Source organism: Esox lucius, chromosome 17 (genome assembly GCF_011004845.1).
Source record: "Esox lucius isolate fEsoLuc1 chromosome 17, fEsoLuc1.pri, whole genome shotgun sequence".
In the NCBI taxonomy this organism is placed as follows: Eukaryota; Metazoa; Chordata; class Actinopteri; order Esociformes; family Esocidae; genus Esox; species Esox lucius.
This window is the reverse complement of record NC_047585.1, coordinates 8,116,925-8,141,016: the sequence shown is the minus strand read 5'-3', so window position 1 is coordinate 8,141,016 and position 24,092 is coordinate 8,116,925. Positions and strand designations below refer to the sequence as shown.

The 24,092-nt window shown below is 39.2% G+C and overlaps 1 protein-coding gene across 1 annotated transcript in view; it reads left to right on the top strand.

The window, feature by feature from the left end:
* nfs1 (NFS1 cysteine desulfurase) overlaps window positions 1-24,092 on the top strand; it is a 33,684-nt gene that overhangs the window by 5,701 nt on the left and 3,891 nt on the right. Inside the window, exons 2-9 of the mRNA XM_010882106.4 lie at window positions 3,899-3,975; window positions 4,074-4,190; window positions 4,288-4,371; window positions 4,605-4,757; window positions 4,900-4,993; window positions 10,959-11,093; window positions 18,192-18,349; window positions 21,617-21,722. Of these exons, the coding sequence (XP_010880408.1) occupies window positions 3,899-3,975; window positions 4,074-4,190; window positions 4,288-4,371; window positions 4,605-4,757; window positions 4,900-4,993; window positions 10,959-11,093; window positions 18,192-18,349; window positions 21,617-21,722 (924 nt within the window). The remainder of the gene's footprint in view (window positions 1-3,898; window positions 3,976-4,073; window positions 4,191-4,287; window positions 4,372-4,604; window positions 4,758-4,899; window positions 4,994-10,958; window positions 11,094-18,191; window positions 18,350-21,616; window positions 21,723-24,092) is intronic.

The window sequence follows — 24,092 nt, the reverse complement described above, 5'->3', positions numbered from 1 at the left end:
ATAACATAATTGCTAATGTAGCTAAACGTATCTCATACAATGTATACTGTGCACTGGGCTCTGCAATCGGCTTCTCCGTTGATTGTTGCCAACAAATGTTTTGGGAGAGGCCATCACGATGCTGATTTGTCCTTTGGCTGTCTTAATGTCCTGATCGTCATCTCTGCCGGCATTCGCAGCCTGTATCAATTTGCTTTGCAACATCTTAGCATGATCCTGCATGATTTTCCTAGTATAATTGGATTCTCTGGCCATTTGTGGTCATCTTTTGCTAACACATCTCCATGTTTGGGCAAAGTAGCTAGCTACTTAAATACCACAGCATATGGGGACACAGAACAACTTGGGACATAAGGGGGAGGGTGTAGTGGTTGATTGGTTGTTCAAGTTTGCTCACTGTTGAACTGAGTGCAATACACCTTGCTATCACACTGGTTATTTTGATTGGAAATCTGATAGGCCAAGTTTCAATCCCAGCTCCACTAGACCCACCATGAAAAGTGTCTGGGACACTAAATGCGTCCAAGTGCTGTGAAAGTGTCACTTTCATTCATTTTGAATGACAACAAAGCGGTGACAAGCAACTTGGGGAGCGATACGCTGTGCTGTGCGCTTCTGGCATGGGATGCAGTCAACTTTTCGGAGAGATTCATCGTTATTAAAATCACCGTCTTTGAATGCTTCGTGATAATCAGAGACAGGGTTGCTGTTGATGTCTTGATGGAATGTCTTGCTGAAAAGTCTTCCATTTTGTGAAACACAAGTTGATTCCCCAAATTTGGTCACCCTACAACATTTTCAGTCAAACTAATGTTTAAACCGAATGAACAGTTGCTCTTTCAGAGCTTTGTTTACAACAAATGACAAATAGAGGCAAGTGGCATGTTTAGGATTCTGGGGAATACACTTTAGTTAAATTAGTAAAAGTTCTGTTGGGGAATAATGAGAGAACTATATCCACAAGCGGAAATGGCAGGGTCCTTTCCTTCCTGGACCACCATGGCACCCATTTATTCTTAATTCATTGTCATTCATTCCCCATTAACGCCATTCTTTTCTCCCACTAGCTCACCATTAACTCCTATTGATTCCCCATTGACCTCCATTCATTCCCCATTGAATTATATGCGTTCCCCTTAGATTCCCATTGAATCCCCATTGACCTCCATTCATTCCCCATTGATTTCCATGGTTTTCCATAGACTCCCATTGAATCACCATTGATTCCCATTCATTCTTTATAGACTTGCATTCATTCCCCATTGACTTCCATTCATTTTAATGGGGCCCTATGGATTTGTTGATTATAGCACCCCCATTAGGCTGATCAGCTTGAAACTTTGTGGAGGCCTTCCTGCCATAGGCCTGAACCCATATAGAAAGGATAAAAGTCAAACTTTAGTTTCATAATTTCCCTTACATCTACCTCTTGCTTAAACTAGCTTGTTAAACCATTATACCTTGTACATAAAGCTGCTCGATTAAGCTAATTATAATCAAAATTGTAATACTGGCATGCAGTTTCCAAATCATCAATTTACGCGATTTTCAGATTTAAAAGTGAATGAGATGCACTTCATGCGAGTCAACAGGCACTCATTGTATGTCCGTAATAGTTTTTCTTGTTGTGTTTATTAGATTACTTAAATACCTGGACTAATTTTGTTTAAATGCTTGATGGATTTCCGTTTTAATTAATACTGCAACTGCTAGCAAAGACATATGTTTCAAGCTAGCGAGTGGCACCAATATATTGTCCCATACAGAATAGCCTGGTAATTAAAAGTTTGAGCCTCAATGGTGATGCCTAGAAATATACTTAATTTGGGAGAAAATTTACTTCAAGGGTTGAGAAATGTTGCCTAAATAGCTACGGCAATGACACAAACATTGCAAACGCCATTGCATTAAATGAGTAGTTAAATGTTTTATTTTTAAAATTCAGTTTAATAGTAGACTGTAGGCTATGATCTGTATTTTTAAATGAGATCATCTACGCTGTTTACACCCATGTTTGAAAATCTCAAATCAACCATAATTGCAATGTTTGTCAAATAAATATTGCTATGTTTATTCAATATTATTCAATATTTTATCATGCAGCCCTACTTACACATAATACAAATAAAATCAGTACATGTAAAACCTACATCTAAATTCTAGCAATATGATTTAGGATACATTAGTATAGCTAAATAGTATTACTCAAACCAATACTATTAGCTTACCAACACTATCTCTCAAACACTGTTGTTTAAGCTAGACCTGGAAACCACTTTGTTTCACATTTATACCATCCTAACTCAATGCTTTTAAAAGGCCATACATATTTTTGATGATTATATTATTTGCATAGATATGCCAAAATGATCAGACAAACAATTTCCCAAGTATTTAAGCTCAACCAAATCAACTCTTAAATGGTTTTGATGTGCATTAGCAAGATATCTGTTCTTTGTTCTGTAGGTACAGTGGGTATAGAAAAGAATCACCCCCTTTAAAATAATCACATGTTGTTACTTTGCAGCCTGAAATGAAAACAGACTAAAAAATTGTATTCAGCTGTATTTACAACTTATAACATCCAAGTGAAAGATATAATACCAACTTGTCAGGGGAAAAAAAATTACAAATTAAAAAACAGAATCACTGAGTTGAAAAAAGAATCACCCCCCTCCTAAAAATGACCTGTAAACCCAACCAGGTGTAGTTAATCACCTTCTCAATAGCAGACAAAGCCAATTGACTTTCAAATGTGATCAGCTGTGGTCATTTTGATTAGCTCAGCATGAAACAAGCTTTTCCTGAAGCATTTCAGTCCTTGGTAGTGCAACTGAAGAAAACAATCAAGTATGGGTGGCAAGGCATTGTCAAAAGATCTCCGGGATAAAGTTGTGGACAGGCACAAGATAGAAGATGGATACAAAAAAATTTCAAAGGCTTTATCAGTTGCTACGGTTACTCTGGCTGAAGTAGTTTGAGTTTGTTTAGAGAGATTTTTGTATTTTTTGTACATTTAAATAGCTGACAAGCAGAGAAATATATTACATAATTGTACTGTTTCTCTATCTGGCTGGGGGTATTGTTAAAGTGTGTTGTTTTCGACAACTATGACTTTTCAAAAGTCATTAGAATGTGGGAGTAAACAATGGAAACTTCAGGATTCCAAAGAAATCCCATTCAAGTCAGTTATGTTTTAAAAGTTTAATAAAAGTTAAATATTTTAAGAATTATAAAAGATATCAAAAAGGTGTATGCAATAAACTAAATCTGGACCTGTCTAAACATTTTAAATTTTGAATGAAGTTTCTAGCTTGAGCGTAGGAGGAATGACATTCTAAAGAATAATAAGAAGTGTGCCAAAGAACTAACCTGTGGCTTTTGCTGCGCAAGCCCCAGCAACAATCCTAACAAAAATAATAGGGCCTCTTTGGGGCCAGGACCACTAATCATCTTAATCTGACCACAGTTCAATCCCCCCTCCAATTTTTCAGTTTGTTGCTCAGCAATCTTTATCCACTCTATTCTTTTTATGGCTGACGGAACTGGTTTTATGTAAATGGATATGCATTAGATACATGAAAAAATGCTGCGTGTGAAATGGTGGCAGATATTGTTGTCTTCATTGGTCTGTGGCTATTTCATCTTTGCTCCCTACTGGCCAAAGAACAAACCGGAATAGATTTCAGTACATTTGAATTCAGTTGTATTCAACATTCTGGTAATTGTTTATTTTCACTTTTCAGAAATGTCAACTTTTATGTTTTGGCAATGTGACCTTTCTGCCCTGATTCAGCATTAGACATTTGCCAATATGTAGGCTATTTAATGAGAAATGTTAATGGTTGTTGGATCCAAATTAAAATGTCAAAATCATAATGTTAGAATATTTTTACAGAATTGATCAAAAGCAGGGCACTGGAGAAAGATGAGCTGCGACCTCTCTACATGGATTTTCAAGCCACAACACCAATGGTATTGTATGATTTCTTGGATCTTAATAATTTGATTCAAGCAGTGTTGTCTTTGAGAACTGCAATCACCACTCAATGATCTTCTCTTTTTTGACTTAGGATCCAAGAGTTCTGGATGCAATGCTTCCCTATCAAGTGAATTATTATGGTAACCCTCATTCGAGAACACATGCATATGGCTGGGAAAGCGAAAGTGCCATGGAAAAAGCTAGAAAGGTAACTGAATGACAGCACTTTTCCCAGCTATTGTATTATGTCACCAAATGGTGAGAGAGGCTAACATACCAGCTGTTTCTATAATTTTTCATTACAGCAAGTGGCAGACCTGATTGCTGCGGATCCTCGTGAGATTGTGTTCACAAGTGGTGCCACTGAATCCAATAATATGTCAATCAAAGTAAGTCTGTTTTCTAACACTTCAGTAAACATATTGAGCTCAAGAATTTAGGAGGGCAAACATTACATGCCAAAAACTCGCAGCTGATGAAAAGATTGACATAACAATATGCCACTTTCAATCAACTGTTCTATTGTGTAATTTGTTTTGTAAATGCGGATACATGTATACAATTGAGAGAGATAAAGAACTGAGTGCTTGTTCTTGTTTCTTTCCAAAATGTTTTCTTGAAGGGCGTGGCTCGCTTTTACAAGGCCAAGAAGAATCATGTTATCACAACTCAGACCGAGCATAAGTGTGTGCTTGACTCCTGTCGAGTCTTGGAAGCAGAGGGCTTCGACATAACCTATCTTCCTGTGAAGTCAAATGGCCTGGTTGATCTACAGGCAAGCTGAAATAAGAATAATTTTTTTTATACAGCTATTATATAAATCCACCACTTATACCAAGCTTCACGGTAATTTGATATTATGTTCTCTTAAAATATTGCATAATTGTCCTACATGCTGATTGTCGGACGTTTTATAGCTATTGGAGGAGACCATTCGTCCAGAAACAAGTCTGGTATCTGTGATGACTGTGAACAATGAGATCGGTGTGATGCAGCCTGTCGAAGAAATAGGTACCATTTTAATATAAACAATTCAAAAGTACAGTATTGCTTGAAAGTATGTGAACCCCTTGTCAATTATAAAATGTTTTTGTGTTCTCCCCCAAATCCTAATTTAATCCGAACCAATATTTTGTCATCTGTCATAACAGGTTTATAGTTACCATTTCAGTATGTTTGTTTAGAGGCAATCATGCATGTAGTAGAAAAACACTATTAAAAAGGCATTAGAGCGGGTGCAGAAATAAGTTAAATCCAAGTTTGCATTTGGTAAAGCAGTTAGGTAAGTAGAATCAGGTGTTTAAATAATTGGATACTTAGTTAACCAATCACTCTGATAGAGACAAGAAAAGTGGTCAGTTTGATGTAACCCATTTAGGTGAACACCATCCTGACAGTTAAGTAGTTCTCAGCGGACATCAGGAAGAGGGTGGTGAGGGCACATCCGTCTGGGGAGGTCTATACATCCACCTCAAAAATATTTGATCTCTGTCATTCCACTGTGTGGCAAATCATTTACAAATGAAGCCTATTTAACATGACAGTAACTAGGCTTAGAAGTGGATGTCCTTATAAAATATTAAGAAAAATATAAAATCAGGAAAATGCCAACCAATGCATTTTGTCTGGAGATTGGCAGATCTCTGTCAAAAAATAACCAAACTGCCTGTCTTAACTTTGCCAGACAACACCTGGACAAACCAGAAGATTTCTGGAAGCCTTTATTCAGGACAGATGAGTCCAAAATGTATCAGTTAATTGCTGTGTTTGGTGAATGACCCAACACTGCCTACCCCCAAAAGAACCTTCCCAACAGTCAAGAATGTTAAGATCTGGGGCTGCTGTTTTTCTTGGGCCTTGTCAACTGCACATTATTAAGGGATACATACATTCTGAGGTATACCAGATTCTTGAACAGAAGGTCAGGCCATTAATCAAGGAGCTTAAGCTGGGCCAAAAGTGAGCCTACCAACAAGACAACGACTCAAAGCATTTAAGCAAATCTACTAAAGAACGGCTCAGGAGAAATCATATTTGATCATGTTTTGAATTGGCCAAGTCTTAGTCCTGACCTTAATCTAATTGAGATGTGGCAGGACCTGATGGCAGGACCTGAAGCGGACAGTACATGCCATGTATCCCAAACTAGGCAAGCCTACTTCGCAAGTAGAGGTGTGCCAGCTTTGTTGTGAGAAGTAGTCAATACTCTGTTCCTGTGCTAATCTGAAACCTAGTTTATGGAATTTGTCTATCAAAAATGAACAAAATGAGGTGGCGAGGCAGTCTCAACCCCCTGATGCACCAAAATAATTTTGCAGAACAGTTTTTTCATCCTCCGTCTCATTTTGACCTGCGTATGCTGCTGCGATTCCTTTTGCGTTCAGAACATGAACCTGATCTTCGATTACTGAAATCAGAGTAACCATTAATATCATTGACCTGTCCGTTTTCAATAAATCGCAGACTGTCGGCCATGCTTGATTAATTCTAGTTTTACCATAGCCTGTAGGAAGGTATGCCAAAACCTGTTTTTCAGAACAGCATTTAAGCAGAGACGTAATAATGACTTTATTGACCCAATCTGGTGAATAGAGCACAGTTCTTCTAAAACAGAATAAAGTTTTTCCATCTTTAGTAACATTTCCACCAAAAGTACCCACAACTTTTAATCCCAGGAACTACATTTCAAGGAACTAAAAGGTTCTTTCAGCCCATTGTTGTGTGTTTCCACCGCAGTCTAAATTGAGTCTGCTGATGTATGTTCTCACTCTGACGTATGTTCTCACTCTGACGTATGTTCTCACTCTGACGTATGTTCTCACTCTGACGTATGTTCTCACTCTGACGTATGCGCTGTGTGCCACACTGCAGCAGCACAGTAACCACAGAGGACTTTCAAGTTTGCTGCTGTTGATTTTACAAGCTATTGCAGAGATTGATCGTAAGATGACTGAGACGGTTTCACGCTATCGCATGTAAAAAATGTTGTTCTTCATCTGTTATGATTTAATAAGTATTTCAGCGGTAAATGAGACAGTGTGGGAGTTCTTCTGTTTTCTGATTTATGCAAACAGCCCCTATACATTTGATTCCACAACTATTTATTTATCTAAAAAAATGTTGGTGCAGTATACAAATGTGAAAAACACAAATATAAATAACAACTAACAACTTGTTTACATTTTTAAGCTTCTCCCGGCACTGTTTCCCAATGTGAACAACATTAAGCTCACTTAACTTGCAGGATATTTTTGTGTACACCTTATCATTACAGATCGCCGTTTCCAGTTCTGGCTGGATTTTGGTCTTTAGCATAAACACGAAATAAGGCCTGGACTTTGTCTTCGGTGGTGTTAATGTGAAAGGATAATGCATTCTGGTTCTCATCGCTTTGGTGTTTATCATATCAAATGCACTTTAGGTTGTCGTCTGAATAAAAGACTGTGTCTGTCTGCTACACACGAGAAACAAGTGCACAATAAGCTCCCTGGTCACTTAAATTATCCACCCAGCTTTTGTATCACAATTTGAAATACAACACGAACAATACGGTTTGGAGACCAATCACATGCTGAAATTAGTATGGAGTTAAAATTACATTAGGAGCTCCAAGAAAATGTTGAAGGAGCATTTAACTACCAGTACTTGCACCAAATCTAGAAATACTTCAGAAGGCAATGTCTGGGTAATCACCGTTGGCTGTGTTGGTAGCTTTTTTAATTTCACATTAGCGTAAAACAATATTATTTTACACAAATAATGATTTGTTGGAGATGAGTAGAAGGCACATACACTCACCTAAAGGATTATTAGGAACACCTGTTCAATTTCTCATTAATGCAATTATCTAATCAACTAATCACATGCCAGTTGCTTCAATGCATTTAGGGGTGTGGTCCTGGTCAAGACAATCTCCTGAACTCCAAACTGAATGTCAGAATGGGAAAGAAAGGTGATTTAAGCAATTTTGAGCGTGGCATGGTTGTTGGTGCCAGACGGGCCGGTCTGAGTATTTCACAATCTGCTCAGTAAGACCGGGTACCACTCATCTCCACTACAAATAGGAAAAAGAGGCTACAATTTGCACGAGCTCACCAAAATTTGACAGTTGAAGACTGGAAGAATTTTGCCTGGTCTGATGAGTCTCGATTTCTGTTGAGACATTCCGATGGTAGAGTCAGAATTTGGCGTAAACAGAATGAGAATGTGGATCCATCATGCCTTGTTACCACTGTGCAGGCTGGTGGTGGTGGTGTAATGGTGTGGGGAATATTTTCTTGGCACACCTTAGGCCCCTTAGTGCCAATTGGGCATCGTTTAAATGCCAAGGCCTACCTGAGCATTGTTTCTGTCCATCCCTTTATGACCACCATGTACCCATCCTCAGATGGCTACGTCCAGCAGGATAATGCACCATGTCACAAAGCTCGAATAATTTCAAATGGGTTTCTTGAACATGACAATGAGTTCACTGTACTGAAATGGCCCCCACAGTCAAGGTCAAGGTAAACTTTATTATCCCACAAGGGGAAATTCATGTGGTCATTCATTTTGCACTCTTGTCGCAACATATTCTCTAAACATATAGACACCACAGACAAACCAATAAACATGTATATAACAAAAAAGTAACAGTACAATGGGAATAACAATAACAAAAGTCAACAATCACAATACAAAAATAAACAATACTACAGAAATGACAAAGACAATCCGACATCTAACGTTTACGAAACATTAAGGTAGCTAAAAATAAAAATAAGTATATAAAAATAACTAGGAGTAGATGTCAAAAAAGGAAATTTGGGTGTACCATCCAGTTAAAATGCCAGTGCGGGATCAAAGTACTTGCTATGTGCTTGGTCATTATACAGTCTGATCGCTGTAGGCACAAATGATTTATTGTACCTTTCCGTTTTAATTCTCTGTTGTAAAATTCTACCAGTTGACCTATTGCTTCTCATAAATTTATGATGAAGAGGGTGAGTGGGGTCATTAAGGATTTGATCGGTCTTTTGTAAGATAAACTCATTGTACAGCTGAGTTGCTGACACCTGATCAAGTCCTATGATCTTACTGGCCATCTTGATCATACGCTGCAGTCTCTTTTGGTCCTTAACATGCATGTTACCAAACACGCAGATAAGGCCAAAAGACAGAACACTCTGGAGAATACTTTTATAAAACATTACAAGGATGTGTCTGTCTAGTGTTTAGTTTCCTAAGGAAAAACATCCGCTGGTGCATTTTCTTAGTTTCATTCAATGTCATTAAAAATTAATTTATAGTCATTTTCAACTCCCAAATATTTGTAGGTTGAGACTCGCTCTACTAGTTCACCATTGATCTTAGAAGAGGGGACTATAATTCTGTTTTTGCTAAAATTTATAACCATCTCTTTTGTTTTCTTTACATTTATTTCAAGAAATTGTCAGAACACCACTGAGTGAAACCCTGTAATTCCCTCTGGAATTCATTCACAGAAGAAATGTTAGATTTTAAAAAACCAACCAATGCTGTGTTGTCAGCATATTTAAAATAAGTGTGAGCTGAAGAGGAGGCTTGACAATTATTGGTGTACAATGTGTATAAAATGGGCGAGAGAACGCACCAGATCTCAACCCAATAGAGAATCTTTGGGATGTGGTGGAACGGGAGCTTCGTGCCCTGGATGTGCATCCCACAAATCTCCATCAACTGCAAGATGCTATCCTATCAATATGGGCAACATTTCTAAAGAATGCTTTCAGCACCTTGTTGAATCAATGCCACGTAGAATTAAGGCAGTTCTGAAGGTGAAAGGGGGTCAAACACAGTTAGTATGGTGTTCCTAATAATCCTTTAGGTGAGTGTATATTGTGTTAGTGTTATGATTGATATTGGCTGCTCGAATAACTTAAATGTATGCATGTTCAGCCTAAGGAAAATAGTTAAAAGGATTAACTAAAAACATCCTAACAACATTAGTTGGATAATTGACATTACCATGCAACAGATTATGCAGCCCAGAATATATGTAAATATATAGCTAGGACATTAATTCCTGACCAAGGTCACAACTTTTATGGTTACCACAAAATAATGTATATATTAAATATCTCCTGATAATTTTTATAAAACTATGTAACGAAAAGTTTCCTTGCCGTTTGCCTCCACTCCAATTCAGAAACAAGCCCCCCCCCCCCCAAGCAGTAACTGTTTTGGGGGTAAAATAGTCCCCGGAACTTAATATAGCCCCTGGTTCCTGCGGTGGAAACGCAGTAAGTTCCTCAAAAGGTTCCTAGTTCCTGCGGTGGAAACACGGCTTTAGCTTCTTTTCTGATATGTTGCAACCTAGGTAGGAACTAAAAACTTTCAGGAAATGTGTTCTATCCGGTTCAAAGAAATAATGACACCACGCTAAGCCTGCCTTCAACAAGCCTGTGAGTACAGGTTTATTTGAAAACTAAAATCCAATAGAAATCTTGCCACTGAGAATCAGCTAAACTTTTTTTAATAGGCAAGTTTCCAGATCTTCAAGGAGGCCAGGCTAATGGAGCCACAAACTATGGAATTAAGTTGTTTTAAAATGCACTGCTCAAAATTAATGGAAAATGTAATCATCACAGTATAACACCAAGTCAATTTAGCTTCAGGGATATCAGTTCAGTTAGGAGGTATAAGTGATTGTAAATCAGTGTCACCTGTTTTGGTGCAAATGAGAGAGACCACAGGTGCACTGGAGAGGCAACAGCAAGACAACCCCCCGAAAGGGAATGGTTATGGTGGTGGCCACAGACAATTGCTCTCTCCTTATCTTTCCTGACTGATTCTTGTCTAGTTTTGCTAGTGTCTTTGTCACTACTGGTAGCATGAGGTGGTACCTTGCAGCACATGTTCTGCAGACATATTGTAGGGTTCACATTAATTCCAGAAGCACTGTATATCCCCTGTTAAATTTTTTTCCTAAGATTGTGTTTTTTTCACACTTTTCCAGGTAGAATCTGCCGTTCAAGGAACGTCTTTTTCCACACTGATGCTGCTCAAGCTGTGGGAAAAGTCCCTATCAATGTGTCTGACTGGAAAGTAGACCTGATGTCCATCAGCGGCCACAAAATATATGGTCCCAAAGGTACATTGTTGGATATCAGCTACTGTAAGGGTTGGCGTCAATTGCAATGTTACTTAAGAATTTCTGATTTGTAATTATACAACTGTAATAACTGGCAGTTATTGATATTCGATCAATCGATTGCGCAGTCCTTGCAAAAAAACAATTAAATATGTTCAACATGTTTAATGTGGACAAAAAATCCAACTAAATGTAATAACAATGTGAGATGTGACAGTCTTTATGCAGAGAGCTGAGACTATAAAATCCCCATGATGCAGTATATTTTTTTTATATTGAATTATTAATTTCAAAATGCACAACTATCCCGTATCAGAATCTAGGCTGGCCCTCTTTATGACGGATTGGCGTGGTTATTTGAATATTTTAAATTAAGTTAATATTTGAATACCTGTGTAAGTATTAATGTTGTACAGAATTCAACATTAAAATAAATAGGTGTGAACATGCTTTTTTCTTTAAATACAATCAAAATTGCGAAGTAGAATTTTTACATACCATATATTTTAATCACTTTTATTAGTGATTGGTCAACTTCGGTAGTGATGTGATTATTCGGTAGTGATATTCATTGATTCACTGTGGACGCAGATTATGGAATGCTGTTTGTGAGTTTGCGTCTCAGAATTACAGTTTTAAACATACTAGAAACATATTAGGGAACTGTCATGAAAACAATAACCTTGCAACTGCAGTTTTCTTTCGATTTTCTTTCGATTTTCTTTCTTTCTTGTTTTTTTGGGCCAATTTCTGATGTAAATCATCAATAGCTCCTGAACAGGTTTTAGTAATATTATGAAATGTACATACACTACCATTCAAAAGTTTAGGGTCACATATTCTATTCTTGTTCTGAGAAATAAAGGCGATTTTAATTGAGAAATTGACAAGAAACTGAAGATCCCGTACAATGTTGGGTACTACTCCCTTCACAGAACATTGCAATCTAGCTTTAAACAGAATAGAATGAGAAGTGGGAGGCCCCGGTGCACAACTGAGCAAGAGGACAAATAGATTAGTGTCTGCATTGAGAAACAAACACCTCACAGTTACTCAACTGGCAGCTTCATTAAATAGTCCCATTCAAAACACCGTTCTCATCATCAACAGTGAAGAGGTGACTCCCGGATAATGGCCTTCAAGTTAGAGTTGCAAAGAAAAAGCCATAACTCAGGCTGGCCAATAAAAATAAAAGACTAAGACGGGCAAAAGAACACAGTCACTGGACAGAGAAATATTTGAAAAAAAATCATGGACAGACGAATCAAAGTTTGAGGTATTCGGATCTCAAAGAAGAACATTTGTGAAGATGTAGATCAAATGAAAAGATGCTGCAGAAGTGCTTGATGCCATCTGTGATGGTCTGGTGTGTTTATAGTGGTGGGTAAAGTGTGAGATTTGTGCCGGGTTAAAGTGGTCTTACAGAAGGAAGGCTATCACTCTATTTACAAGGCCGTGCCATAAGGGCTGTAATTGCTGTCAATGGAGGATTCTTTGACTAAGCAAAGTTTGAAGGACACAATATTATTTCAATTAAAAATCATTTCACACCATTTAAACTTTTTCAGTTACTATATTTAGGGGTTTCAAGCATGAAGTGCTGAAACCCTATTGTTATTGTACAGATTTGTAGGGTTCAAGCACGAAGTGCTGGAAACCCTATTGTTATTGTACAGATTTTTAGGGGTTCAAGCACGAAGTGCTGAAACCTATTGTTATTGTACAGATTTTTATTATTATTCTTCTGCCGTAAAACGCATCGTGCAGCCCAAACCGTAAGAGCTGGAGCTTTGAAACTTTGGCATATGGTAGTACAAAAATCGAGAGAGTTATCAAAATAGGAGCCTGATTGGCCCATAGGTGGCGCTATAGCGACCTAAAGCGCGAAAGTGGTCATAACTCCTAGACCGTATGTCGTAGACTCAAGTCTTATATCCCTGTAATCCTTGGCTCAAGACGAACAAAACGTATATCTCCGATTTCATTTCCGCCATGATAGATTTTCCGCCATTTTGAATTTTGTCAAAACCACTTTTGCGAAACTAGTCCCTGGATTTTCGCCCGATCGGAACCAAACCAGTGTAGAAATGTTCTATGGAGTCTGAAAATCAATAATTATCAAAAAAAAGTTTAAATTTCGATTCATGGTCGCTAGGGGGCGCAAAATTAAAGTTTGTGGGAGGAGCCTATTTTACTAAAAGGCTATAACTCAAGAAGTAGTTAAGTAAACTTCACCAACCTTGGTATACATGTGTTAGAAGTCAGTCTGAGGTCACCAGTAAAAAAACCTGCGTCGATTGGCCACATTGGTGGCGCTATAATACGAAAAATATACGAAAACGTATAGACACCTGACCATTTTGTCCAAATTACTTGAAATTTGGTATGCAGTGTCTTTGCCAAGGGGCCATGTAATCCCTAAGAGGATATTGGCGTATCTCAAAAAACAATGGCCGCCATTGGCCAATGAGATTTGAGCACCTATTAAACCGAGGTTGACATACTCTGATCAGAACGAAACTTGGTGGGCATGTTTGGCACAAGGTCCTAGAGGTCTGTAAGAATTTTGAAAGAAATCGGCCACTAGTTGGCGCTAACGAGTTTTAAGGCTCTCTAATCACGTGTTGTTACAAATTTCGTCAAAAAATGCATATCACTTGATAGATCTCCTCATGCTGAAAAAACTTTGCCTCAAGAACCACTACTGTCAATCAAACTGTTCATTTAATATTCGCGAATATGTTAAAAACCTACTTTCGCGAACTAGTACTTGGACTTTCGGCCTTTCGGAACCAATTCGGTCTAAGATGATTCTCTGGACTCTCTAGATCAATAATTATTGATTTTTTTCCATTTGCCTGGCTGTAACAGGATAATTTATTCATGTGGCAGGACAAAATACACTCAAAAGCCAATAAATCCCATAGAAAAACCCCAAACTTCACAAAAATAGATGAGCATATGTGTCATAACATAGTGAAGAAGCATGCAGAGTTTTGTTGAGATCAGACAATAGGTGCAACTATAACTGTCAAAAAGCTTTGAAAAACGTACATTTCCAATGCTACAATGCCTGTATTGGCTGTGAATGGGCTTTTCCATTTATTATTTCAGTGGTTAAATGCTTGCTAAATAAAACGTAATGTCTTTTGATGTTTGGGTGCTTAAAGGCCTTAACAGCTTGAACCCCGATAAATGCTGCTTGCAGCTTTAATTTTCATTAGTTTTGCTATATTTCATTTCATGTATGTTTTCATGGAAAACAAGGACAATACATGTCCTTGTTTATGTCATCCTAAACTTAAACTTAAAATGGTAGTGTACTTGTGATAGTGTAACCACTACATAAAAAATAGATTGTACCCATTAAAGAACTGTGTGATGATGCTTATAATTGAGTGCTGATGGGTCAGTGAAGTTGACAAGCAAATTTGTATTTTGTGGTAGAATCTGCTACTTTATTTTGGCCTGTTAATTAAATACCACCAGTAATCACCAGTTTTAGAATTAATGTTGAGCGGAGATATCACCTCCCTTACAACATGGAGATTGTAAAATGTGATAATTTTTAGAGGAAAAATACACTTTAGAACAACATAAATTTTTTCAACAAATGTGGTTTTCTGTGCCTGGCTGCAGTAATTACAAGGAAAGTATAATTTTCCATTTTGTTTGCTTGGTACCAGTAAACAAAATGTAGTATAGACTGAACTACAACCCTGTTTCCAAAAAATCTGTGACAGTGCGTAAAATGTAAATAAACAAATAAAATTAATGAAACACAATGTAATGACCTGCCCGGTAACTATATCAGAGAGGCACAGACCCTGCTCCGCCTCCCAAATAACCTTTCTTCACAAAGCATTCAGAGAATGGTCTGGGCATGAACTATGGGTGACGCTCCACTCAGAACTGGCATTATGAAAGTAACTATTGTTCTACTTCGTGAAACTTTGCTCATAGGGGCTTCACTCCTATTGGTTTAGGGCAAAGCGAGTGAGCCCAAAATGTACTCCCTGCTGGTCACCAACCTCTTGGAAAGAGACAAGATCCCAACAGGACGGATCAATCACGGAACACAGTCCGTGCTTCCAGCCTGCTCATCCGCCGGCACAAATGTACGTTTACTGAAAACTCAGAATCAAATGAATACACACATGGCACCAACCCACCCTACACTTAAAATCGGAATCGGAGTGCCCAGGTCCAGACCAAAAACACACAGATTCCTGAACCCGGAACCCAGGGCACAGCAGACATACGCTTTAACCACACGGCCACCACTGCAGACAAGCAGAACAGAAGAACACACGCCCAAAGGAACATACCTGCATGATCCACAGGCGGGTTCCCAGCGCCCTCACACGTCAAAACAGGGAAGCGCACTGAGATGCTCCTCTGCATCACACCATTCAGGGAAGATGCCCAGGCAGGAAAATAGCCACACAGCCTCAACGAGGAGTCTGACCCCAGTTCACCGCACGAAAGGCAGGCGCCCATCCAAAAAGCCACTCAGGCAATCCGGAGCACTGCAGAGAACTATGCCCTGAGGCATCGTTCTGAACGCTCAATGGACAGCGCTCAAACTCCAACCTCAGCCACACTGAGCACAGAGTGAGCCAGAGTACCCGCAGCCATGTCCCGCAAGTAAAACCGGACAAACGCCGACGGCGTCCCCCAAGGCGCAGCAGCACGGTGCTCCATCCCCAAGCCCCAAAAGAGAGCGGCTGAGACCGACACTCGAGTGGTGTGTGCCCCAAAACCCCTAGGCATAGGGACGCCCTATGCCACATACGCTAACTCAATCGCCTCACACAACCTGTGAGACAGACGTTGCTTTGACAACGGCTGGCCCACCTTGGGACCCTGTGACACACAAAGATCTGGTGCGCAGCCCTCACTGCAGCTGTGCGTTGCACATACTGTTCCAAAGCGTGCACTGGGCACAAACGATGCAATCTCCCCTTCCTCACGCCTCCATGGGGAGCAGGAGAGAATGCCCACAACACCATCTTCATGGAACTAAACGACAGTTTGATCACCTTAGGGAGGAAAGCAGGGTTGGGGAACAACACAGCGCTGCTGCCATTGCCACTGATAGCGAGACAGCCAGCCTACATTAACAGTGCACACCGATCACTGACCCGCTTAACGGACGACAGCGCCAACAACGATACCATTTTCAGAGACCGCATCTTCAACAAGATCTGATCTATGTGCTCAATAGACGCCTCCAAAACCAAAGCCAAATCCCAGCGCTGTAACCTCAATGTTTAACAGCCCCAACGACCGTGTGGGCCAATGAAATCAAGCCCAGTAGTGACATGACAGAGAGTAGCACTGATAACCGCACGTAACGGTCGATCGCGACTCTGCAGCTCAAGGAACCGCAGAGTCGCCTCTCTCTGCGTATCCGAGATGCACACCTTCATCGTCATCAACCTGAACTTGTGAACACGGGTCTGTTCTGCCAAGTGCACCGAAACTAGGACATTGTCCAAGTAGGCCAAAACCCTGACCCCCTAACACTTCAGAGGTCCCAATGCCGTCTCCACGCAATTCATAAAAGTGTGGGGAGCCAGTGAATAAACAAATGGCACCCTTATGTATTCGTGGGCCTGGCCCTGGAACGCAAAGCACAGGAACTCCCTGTAGTGATGCAGAATCGGGACATGAAAGTATGCATCCTTCTGTTCGATGCCGATGCAAAAAGCCCGGTATGCATGCACTGCATGAGACGTTTTGTCGTTTGCATGCAAAATGGCCTCTTGGACACGCATTTGTTCAAAAAGCACAGATCCAAAATCGGCCTCCCGTCTCTTTGGGCACAAGGAAGGAAAGGAAGTAAAGCCCCTACCCTCTCTGGTCCAACGGGACGAAACTGCAAAGCATTACCTTTCCTTAGTGTTATGTCTAATCAGGCAGGCAGCGTGCACAGATGACACCACTCTACAGCGTGAGGATGAGTAACAGACTCATGGAGCAGAGTCCGCCCACACCCAATCAGAGAATGAGAAGGGAGGACTGCTCATCAACCACCGGGCAGAAGGAGGAGGAGGTCTAGAGGTGCGAGGGTCCCTCCCCTAGCTGGTGCACACAGGCTCCTCTATGGCGCCGTCGCAAGCGTGCTGCATACCCAAACACGCACATCAGTGTGTGTGTCCACTGCAGCGTCGAGCTCGCTACAACAGCACGCCAATAGTGAAATTTAACACTTGGGTTTTAAGGCAGGGTGTTTTGTAAAAGCACTTAGTGACAACTGCTTATGTAAAAAGGGCTTTATAAATACATTTGAAGCCATCAAGACCGCACGTAACGTGTCTTATATCTCCAAGAGCTTGTCTGAAATCACTGTAGACTGCATATCTATAACTTTCACATGAAGAACAAAGGGAGGCTGAGCAGCGTGTGCCTCTCTGATATAGCTACCGGGCAGGTGGCCGCGAGAAGCAAAATTTGCATATAAACATTTTCAGTGCCTGCCGATTGGCAGAGGGGTAAACCAATAGGAGCGAAGCCCCTACAGGCAAAGCTTCACGAAATAAAACTAGCTTGTCTAGACTTCTCCATCCAAGAAAGGCATTGTTCTAAGTTGATAACTACTGCTTCTCTCTTTCTCCTTCATCAGCACGCTTGCTCTTTTGTGACACAAACTGCCATTGAGACGTCGTTATATGAGAACGACACCCACTCATTTGCACATTATTTATTATTATTACCGTAGTGCTCAGGTTTAAAATTACCGGTAACATTTTTGAATAACTGAATACTATTTGAATAATAAAGGTTGCTATTCGAATCATAAAGATTACTTTTCAAATAATAAAATAATGTCCAAAGTAAAAAAAAAATGTACTACCTCTTTATTCTCATACAGTAGAACTATCCACCTGATGGGCTAACCTTAGTTGTCTCCTCTGTCTCAACTGAACTAGCAAAGTCTTTTAAAAATACAGATTTTCCGGTCAATTCTCTTTCATTTGATGATTGACCATTGGTTTTTATCATGTAATGTGTCTGTTTTTGGATGTTGATCTGGATCTTTCCAGGTTGTTGCTGCAAATTAGAAAAAATAAATACGTTTTTGTGATTTTACAGGCGTTGGGGCTCTCTATGTGCGGCGCAGGCCCCGGGTTCGAATGGAGCCACTGCAGAACGGTGGAGGCCAGGAGAGAGGGCTTCGCTCGGGGACAGTGCCCACTCCTCTGGCGGTTGGTTTGGGAGCCGCCTGTGAGATAGCCCAGCAGGAGCTAGAGGTAGACTTTCATTATTGTCTAAAACAAGTGTATATATTTTGCTGTGGATCACATTTATAGTGGTTGTATAAAAGATGTTAAGAATGTAGATGCAGTTTTTATTGTTGACACCAAATGTAAGTGCCCCTCTCCCCATTAATTCAGCCCAATGAAAGTGATTACGACAGTCTGAACCATACTTTCCAAATGAATAAAGTTAGGAACAGTAGTTAGGCTTCCAAGGAGTGGCTGTCCTGCCAAAATATCTCCAAGAGCAATTTGTAAAGGCATCCAGGTTGTCACAAAAAACCCTAGTAAAAACAGGGATCTGCAGGTCTCTCTCCTCAAATAAAGCCAGTGTACATGACTCCAACATAAGACACTGTGCTAAAATGAGATTAATGACAGAGTAGCAAGGTGGAAACCACTGCTGACTAAGAACATAAAAGAATCAGAGTTTTCCAAAAAGCCCCCGGATGATCCTGGATTTCTGGAACCATGTTGGACAGATGAGTCAAAAGTAAATTAGACCCTGTTATGTCCGGGCAAACCAAACACTGCATTCTATATTTTATATAGAAAACCTCATACTAACATTAATGCGGGGTACTGTCATGGTTTTGGGGATGCTTTGTTGCGTCAAGATCAGTCAGTTTTCCAATCCTTGAAAGGAACATTTGCCTTTGTATCAGAGACTTCTATGTGAGAGGCCATCTGTCAGTGATCTGCAGCATGATATCTGCTGAGCCCTGCAGAAAGTCAAAAATGCATGCTAGCTCTGGAATACATGTAATAGCTGGTGTTCCCCAAGGAGAAGTTTGAGAACCACTGGCCTAGTTTAAGTCCAGACCTAAATTCAATTGAATTCTTATGGCCCAGGTGGCTAAAAAGGCTGTATAAAATAAACAATACATGTAATATATCTTGTGTGGGTGGACATTTTTGGCACACTAAAATGTACTTCTACCCTAAATGATCTTCTGAATATATTCAAAAGAATATAAAGTTATTTTGGTATACACACCACACCGGTGTTGGGTTTGATATTGACAGAAGGTTGCGTATTCAGATGATCATACAAAACTGTAGAACTATGGTGTGGATCTGTGATGTTATGTGGCATTTGTCCAATGTCATCATGAACTGTACCAAGTACCAGGGGATTTTAGCCCAGAAACTGATTTCCCCTGCCAGAATGCAGAAAAAATACAAAAACTCTCAGCGTATTATCACGAGTACTGAAAACTAGTGTCAGTACTTTGACAACGTTTTGGGAAATATATTTATACGTTGAGAAATTTGTATAAATCTATCTAGACTAGACCTTGACTAGAATTAATGTTGAAAAACTATATATACCACATCTTGGAAAATAAAGGTGTAGCTCTGCATGTGATTATTCTATACAGCCTTTATGCTGGACCACGTAAGTGGAGCTGGCCAAGAAGAGCAAATGTCTCTTACTGAGTGACTGACTGACTACCCCTTGTTAAATAGCATAGTGCTTAGAGATGTGGACTGCCATGTGGGCGACCAGTGTTCGATCCTCGCCACAGTCAGAACAAAGTATGCAATAGGATTTGTTCATGATTGACTTTGCTGGCTAAAAGCTTCAGTAGCTACGTTATAGTAAGCCTAAAATAAAACTGTGTAATGGTTAAAGACACAGTCTGCCACATATAAAACTGCAGATCGAAAACAGCCAGGGGCAACAACATTCATCCTTTCTAATTGCGGGTTGGCTGAACTAGGCTTGCCTGGTTCCTTTTCTGGTTTTCTCGTTTTTCATCTTTAACAGGGCTGCCAATAATTGTTTTCAATTCATGCTTTGTAATGCACCCAAAGAAATAAGTCCAACTAGGTGAAGTAGGGCTTGCCGATAATTCAATACGATCATTGAGTTTTTAAAATGATTCCATAATGAAAATAACGTCACCTTTGATAGTACAGATGATGACTGGCAACACCACCAAGCACTTTTTCTCATCTGAAGCATTTTCATCCAGTTTTGTACACTGACAGCATGAACTGGCACACAGCTGAACACTGGCCATTCTGTTCATCCAAAACAAACATAAACAACTATGATAACAGAATGTAAAAAAGAAAAGGTGTTTTTGTTAATTATCTTTGAAGATAATAATGACAGCATTAATACACATCTTTTAATTTATATTGAATCCACCAGAAATCTTGAATATATTGTGTTGTAAGTTTTGGGCCATATCGCCCTAGGTTGAATACATATGCAATCCATTGTATATAAACCCAGAAAAGGAACCAGGCAAGCCTAGTTCAGCCGGCCCGCAATTAAAATTAATCAACATTGTTGCCCTCATTGGATTCGAACTCGGGTCTCCAACGAGGCACTGTCTTTAATCACTATGCCACGGCGCTGCTTGTTTGCCCAGTGGCTAGACACCATTAAACATTGTGTTAAACTGACTGTTTCTTATTAAGTTCACCTCCACCACAAATAGCGTCTATGAACTATATGGCTTTTGCCACTGGCCGTTTTAACAGCTTATTAGCCAGTAATGGGCTTACTAGTATCTACTAACTTGGAATAGTCATAAGAATTGAGCAATTGGTAGCGAGACTGAGCTTTACATTGCCAAAGCTTTCATTTCATTTCATTTCATGGCACAATAATGTAAATTTTTCTTTCATTCGTGAATAACATTGATACAATTACTATCAATAAAGGTGAAGATAACTAACTTTCATTAAGTGAAAAGACAAGAGAATTGTGGAATCCACCAGAAATAGTTGCAATACTGAATAACCTTAAACAGTTTTAGTTGAGGCTTACTATAACGTAGCTACTGAATGTTGTAGTCAGCTATGTTTTGGTCTATCCTGACCCAAAAAGCATACACAGATGCGTACTTCGAAAATCTACCAGAAACAGTTGCAATATTACCGCAAACAGTTTTATTTTAGGCTCACTATAATGTAGATACTGAAGGTTATAGCCAGCAAAGTTTTGTCTATCCAAATCCATACTTTGTTTTTATTGCGGAGATTCGATTGCGGGACCTATAACTTGCAGATCTGCTTCTCTAACCACTACGCTATGTAACGATATAAGTCAATAAGTCACTCACTCAGTAAGAGACATTCACTGTTACATGTATTGTTCAAAATTGCAACACATTTTCTGCCTGTTGTCTTAATATGTTTATTTTATGAATAGTAGAACATTTTGGGGAGGTGTTTTATTTTTCAAATGAGAATGTATCCACCTATGGATTTTTTTCAGTAACATTTTGACACTTTGCTTTTCAGTATGATCACCGCTGGGTGTCACTGTTGGCAAAACGCCTTGTGCAGAAGATCATGTCAGAGGTTCCTGATGTTGTGATGAACGGTGATCCTGAGCAAAGATATCCAGGTGAAAGACAGCCTTGATTATAATTTTTTTTGTATGAGAAGGCGGTTTATGTGGTTGGGTCGGGGCCAGTAGAAGTAGCTTTAGCTAAGTGTTTATTGTAGCAACAAAAGGTTCTGACAATAACCCATAAGCAGAATTACACTAAACTTTAATATTTCGCAGATATCCATGTCCTATGATATTGTTTACATTTAAGTAATTCTGCAAATGAGCTTATCCAGAGTAGCCTGCTCATACAATTAGTCCAAAAGGTCACTCACTGAGAGAAAATAACCAGGTCTCAATGCTAGCTGCCACGTCTAACCAGGCATGATCTCTGTCTAAACAAAATATGCCTGACTGTTATTCAAGCTATTACTTTTGAGATTAAGAGTTAAATATCAATGTGGGATGTCATCATTTGGCACCTTAGCTAGTACCTACCATCATGTCTCATTTAAAAAATATATTCTGTCATTTCTGCCTATAGAACTAAATTCACTTGCCATTATTGGAGGAAATAATGTTGGGCAAATAATGTTGGGCAAATGACAGCCCACACAAAAGTATACATGCATTTTCCACCTCTAAAGGGCATGATACACCTACCGCAGTCATTCTCTTTCCAATGACAATGTAGCATTGACAAGAGATCTGGGCTGTGTGACTGAGGCTTGTGGAGTAGTGAACTTTTATGAAGATGTCATGATTATGCAAATGAATAGCTGTGAACGCTCTGCAGTAAGCAGATACTGGAATTGCTATTAGCGTTTTTCTGGAATTTCTTCCCTTTTGTGAAACCAAAGTTTGATCACAAATCACCCTCCATTTTCAGGCAAATTAATGTTCATCCCCAAATCAACATGTACAGTACCAGTCAAAATGTTTGGATCAGTTTTTTTTTTTTACAGCCTATATGGCAATTCCGGCTATTTGGAAAGCTACCAAACATATGTTTTAATTAGCCATATAATAGCCTACATTTAGACAGCAATAAAACACAAATGCTATGTTCCAACAAATGTTTTTTATTATAATGTTATTTAAATGAGAGTGAACTGATGTTATTCTGATTGTGATGTTATTGTTTCTTGAAAAAGATTAAAACAATCACTTAGAATTTGATGCCATCAACACGTTTAAGAAAAGCTGCCACCGGGGCAAAAAAACCCTGGAAAAGGGAAAAAAAAACTGGTGGAACGTCTCACAACTAATTATTTTAATAGACAATAGGTCAGTAATGTGATTGATTGGGTATAAAAAGAGCATCCCAGAGAGGATGAAGTGAAGATTGGGAGGAGTTCACCACTCTGTGAATGACTGCCGCAGGCAAATAGTGCAACATTTTAAGAACAACGTTTCTCAACATCAAATTGCAAAGAGTTTCGGGATCTCATCATCTACGGTATAATATCATTATCATAAAAAATACAGAGAATCATCTCTACCATGCAAAGAAGAAACCATATACAACCCAGTTTACAAAAAAGTTGTGATGCTGTGTGAAATGCGGATAAACACAGAATGCAATGATGTGCAAATAATGTATCCCTATATTTAATTGAAAATAGTACAAAGACGACATATCATATGTTGACACTGAGAAATTTTATTGTTTTTGGAAAAAATACATTTTGAATTTGATGCCAGCAACACGTTTCAAAACAGTTGGGACAGGGGCATGTTCACCATTGTGTTGCATCACCTCTTCTTTTAACAATTCTCTGTAAGGGTTTGGGAACTGAGGAGACCAATTGTTGTAGTTTTGAAAGTGAAATGTTTTTCTTTGTCATATTTTTCATTTCATGATACGTAAAACATTTTTCAGTTCTGGACTGCAGGCAGGCCAGTTTAGCGCCCAGACTCTTACTACAGAGCCATGCTGTTGTAGTACGTGGAGAAAATGGTTTGGCATTTTCTTGCTGAAATAAGCAAGACCTTCCCTGTCTGGGTTTAAATGATTTGCACATCATTGCATCCTCTTTTTCTTTATAAAAAGAGTAATGTCATAAAATTATTCTCTTAAATATATTTTAACATTTTAGGTATGGCAGAGTGGGTGACAACTGTAAAAGGACAGTGGATAAAGATACCTGAGAGACAGAAACTGGAAAGTTGGAGGGGGAATCGATTGAAAAATAGATGTTCCATTGAAAATCTGCTGTTTCCAGCTACAGAAATAATTTACAACATGAATAATGTCTACGCTTTGTTTCTGATCAATTTTAATTATTTTAATGGACAGAAATAATATTTTTCTTTTGAAATAAGTTATGCCAAAACTGTGAACGGTAGTGCAAGTTTAAGCATAAAGGTTAGGTTATCGATGCTAAGATTAGGGTTAGGATTAGTGTTGAGAAAAATATGGAATAATTTATGCATGCTTGCTTG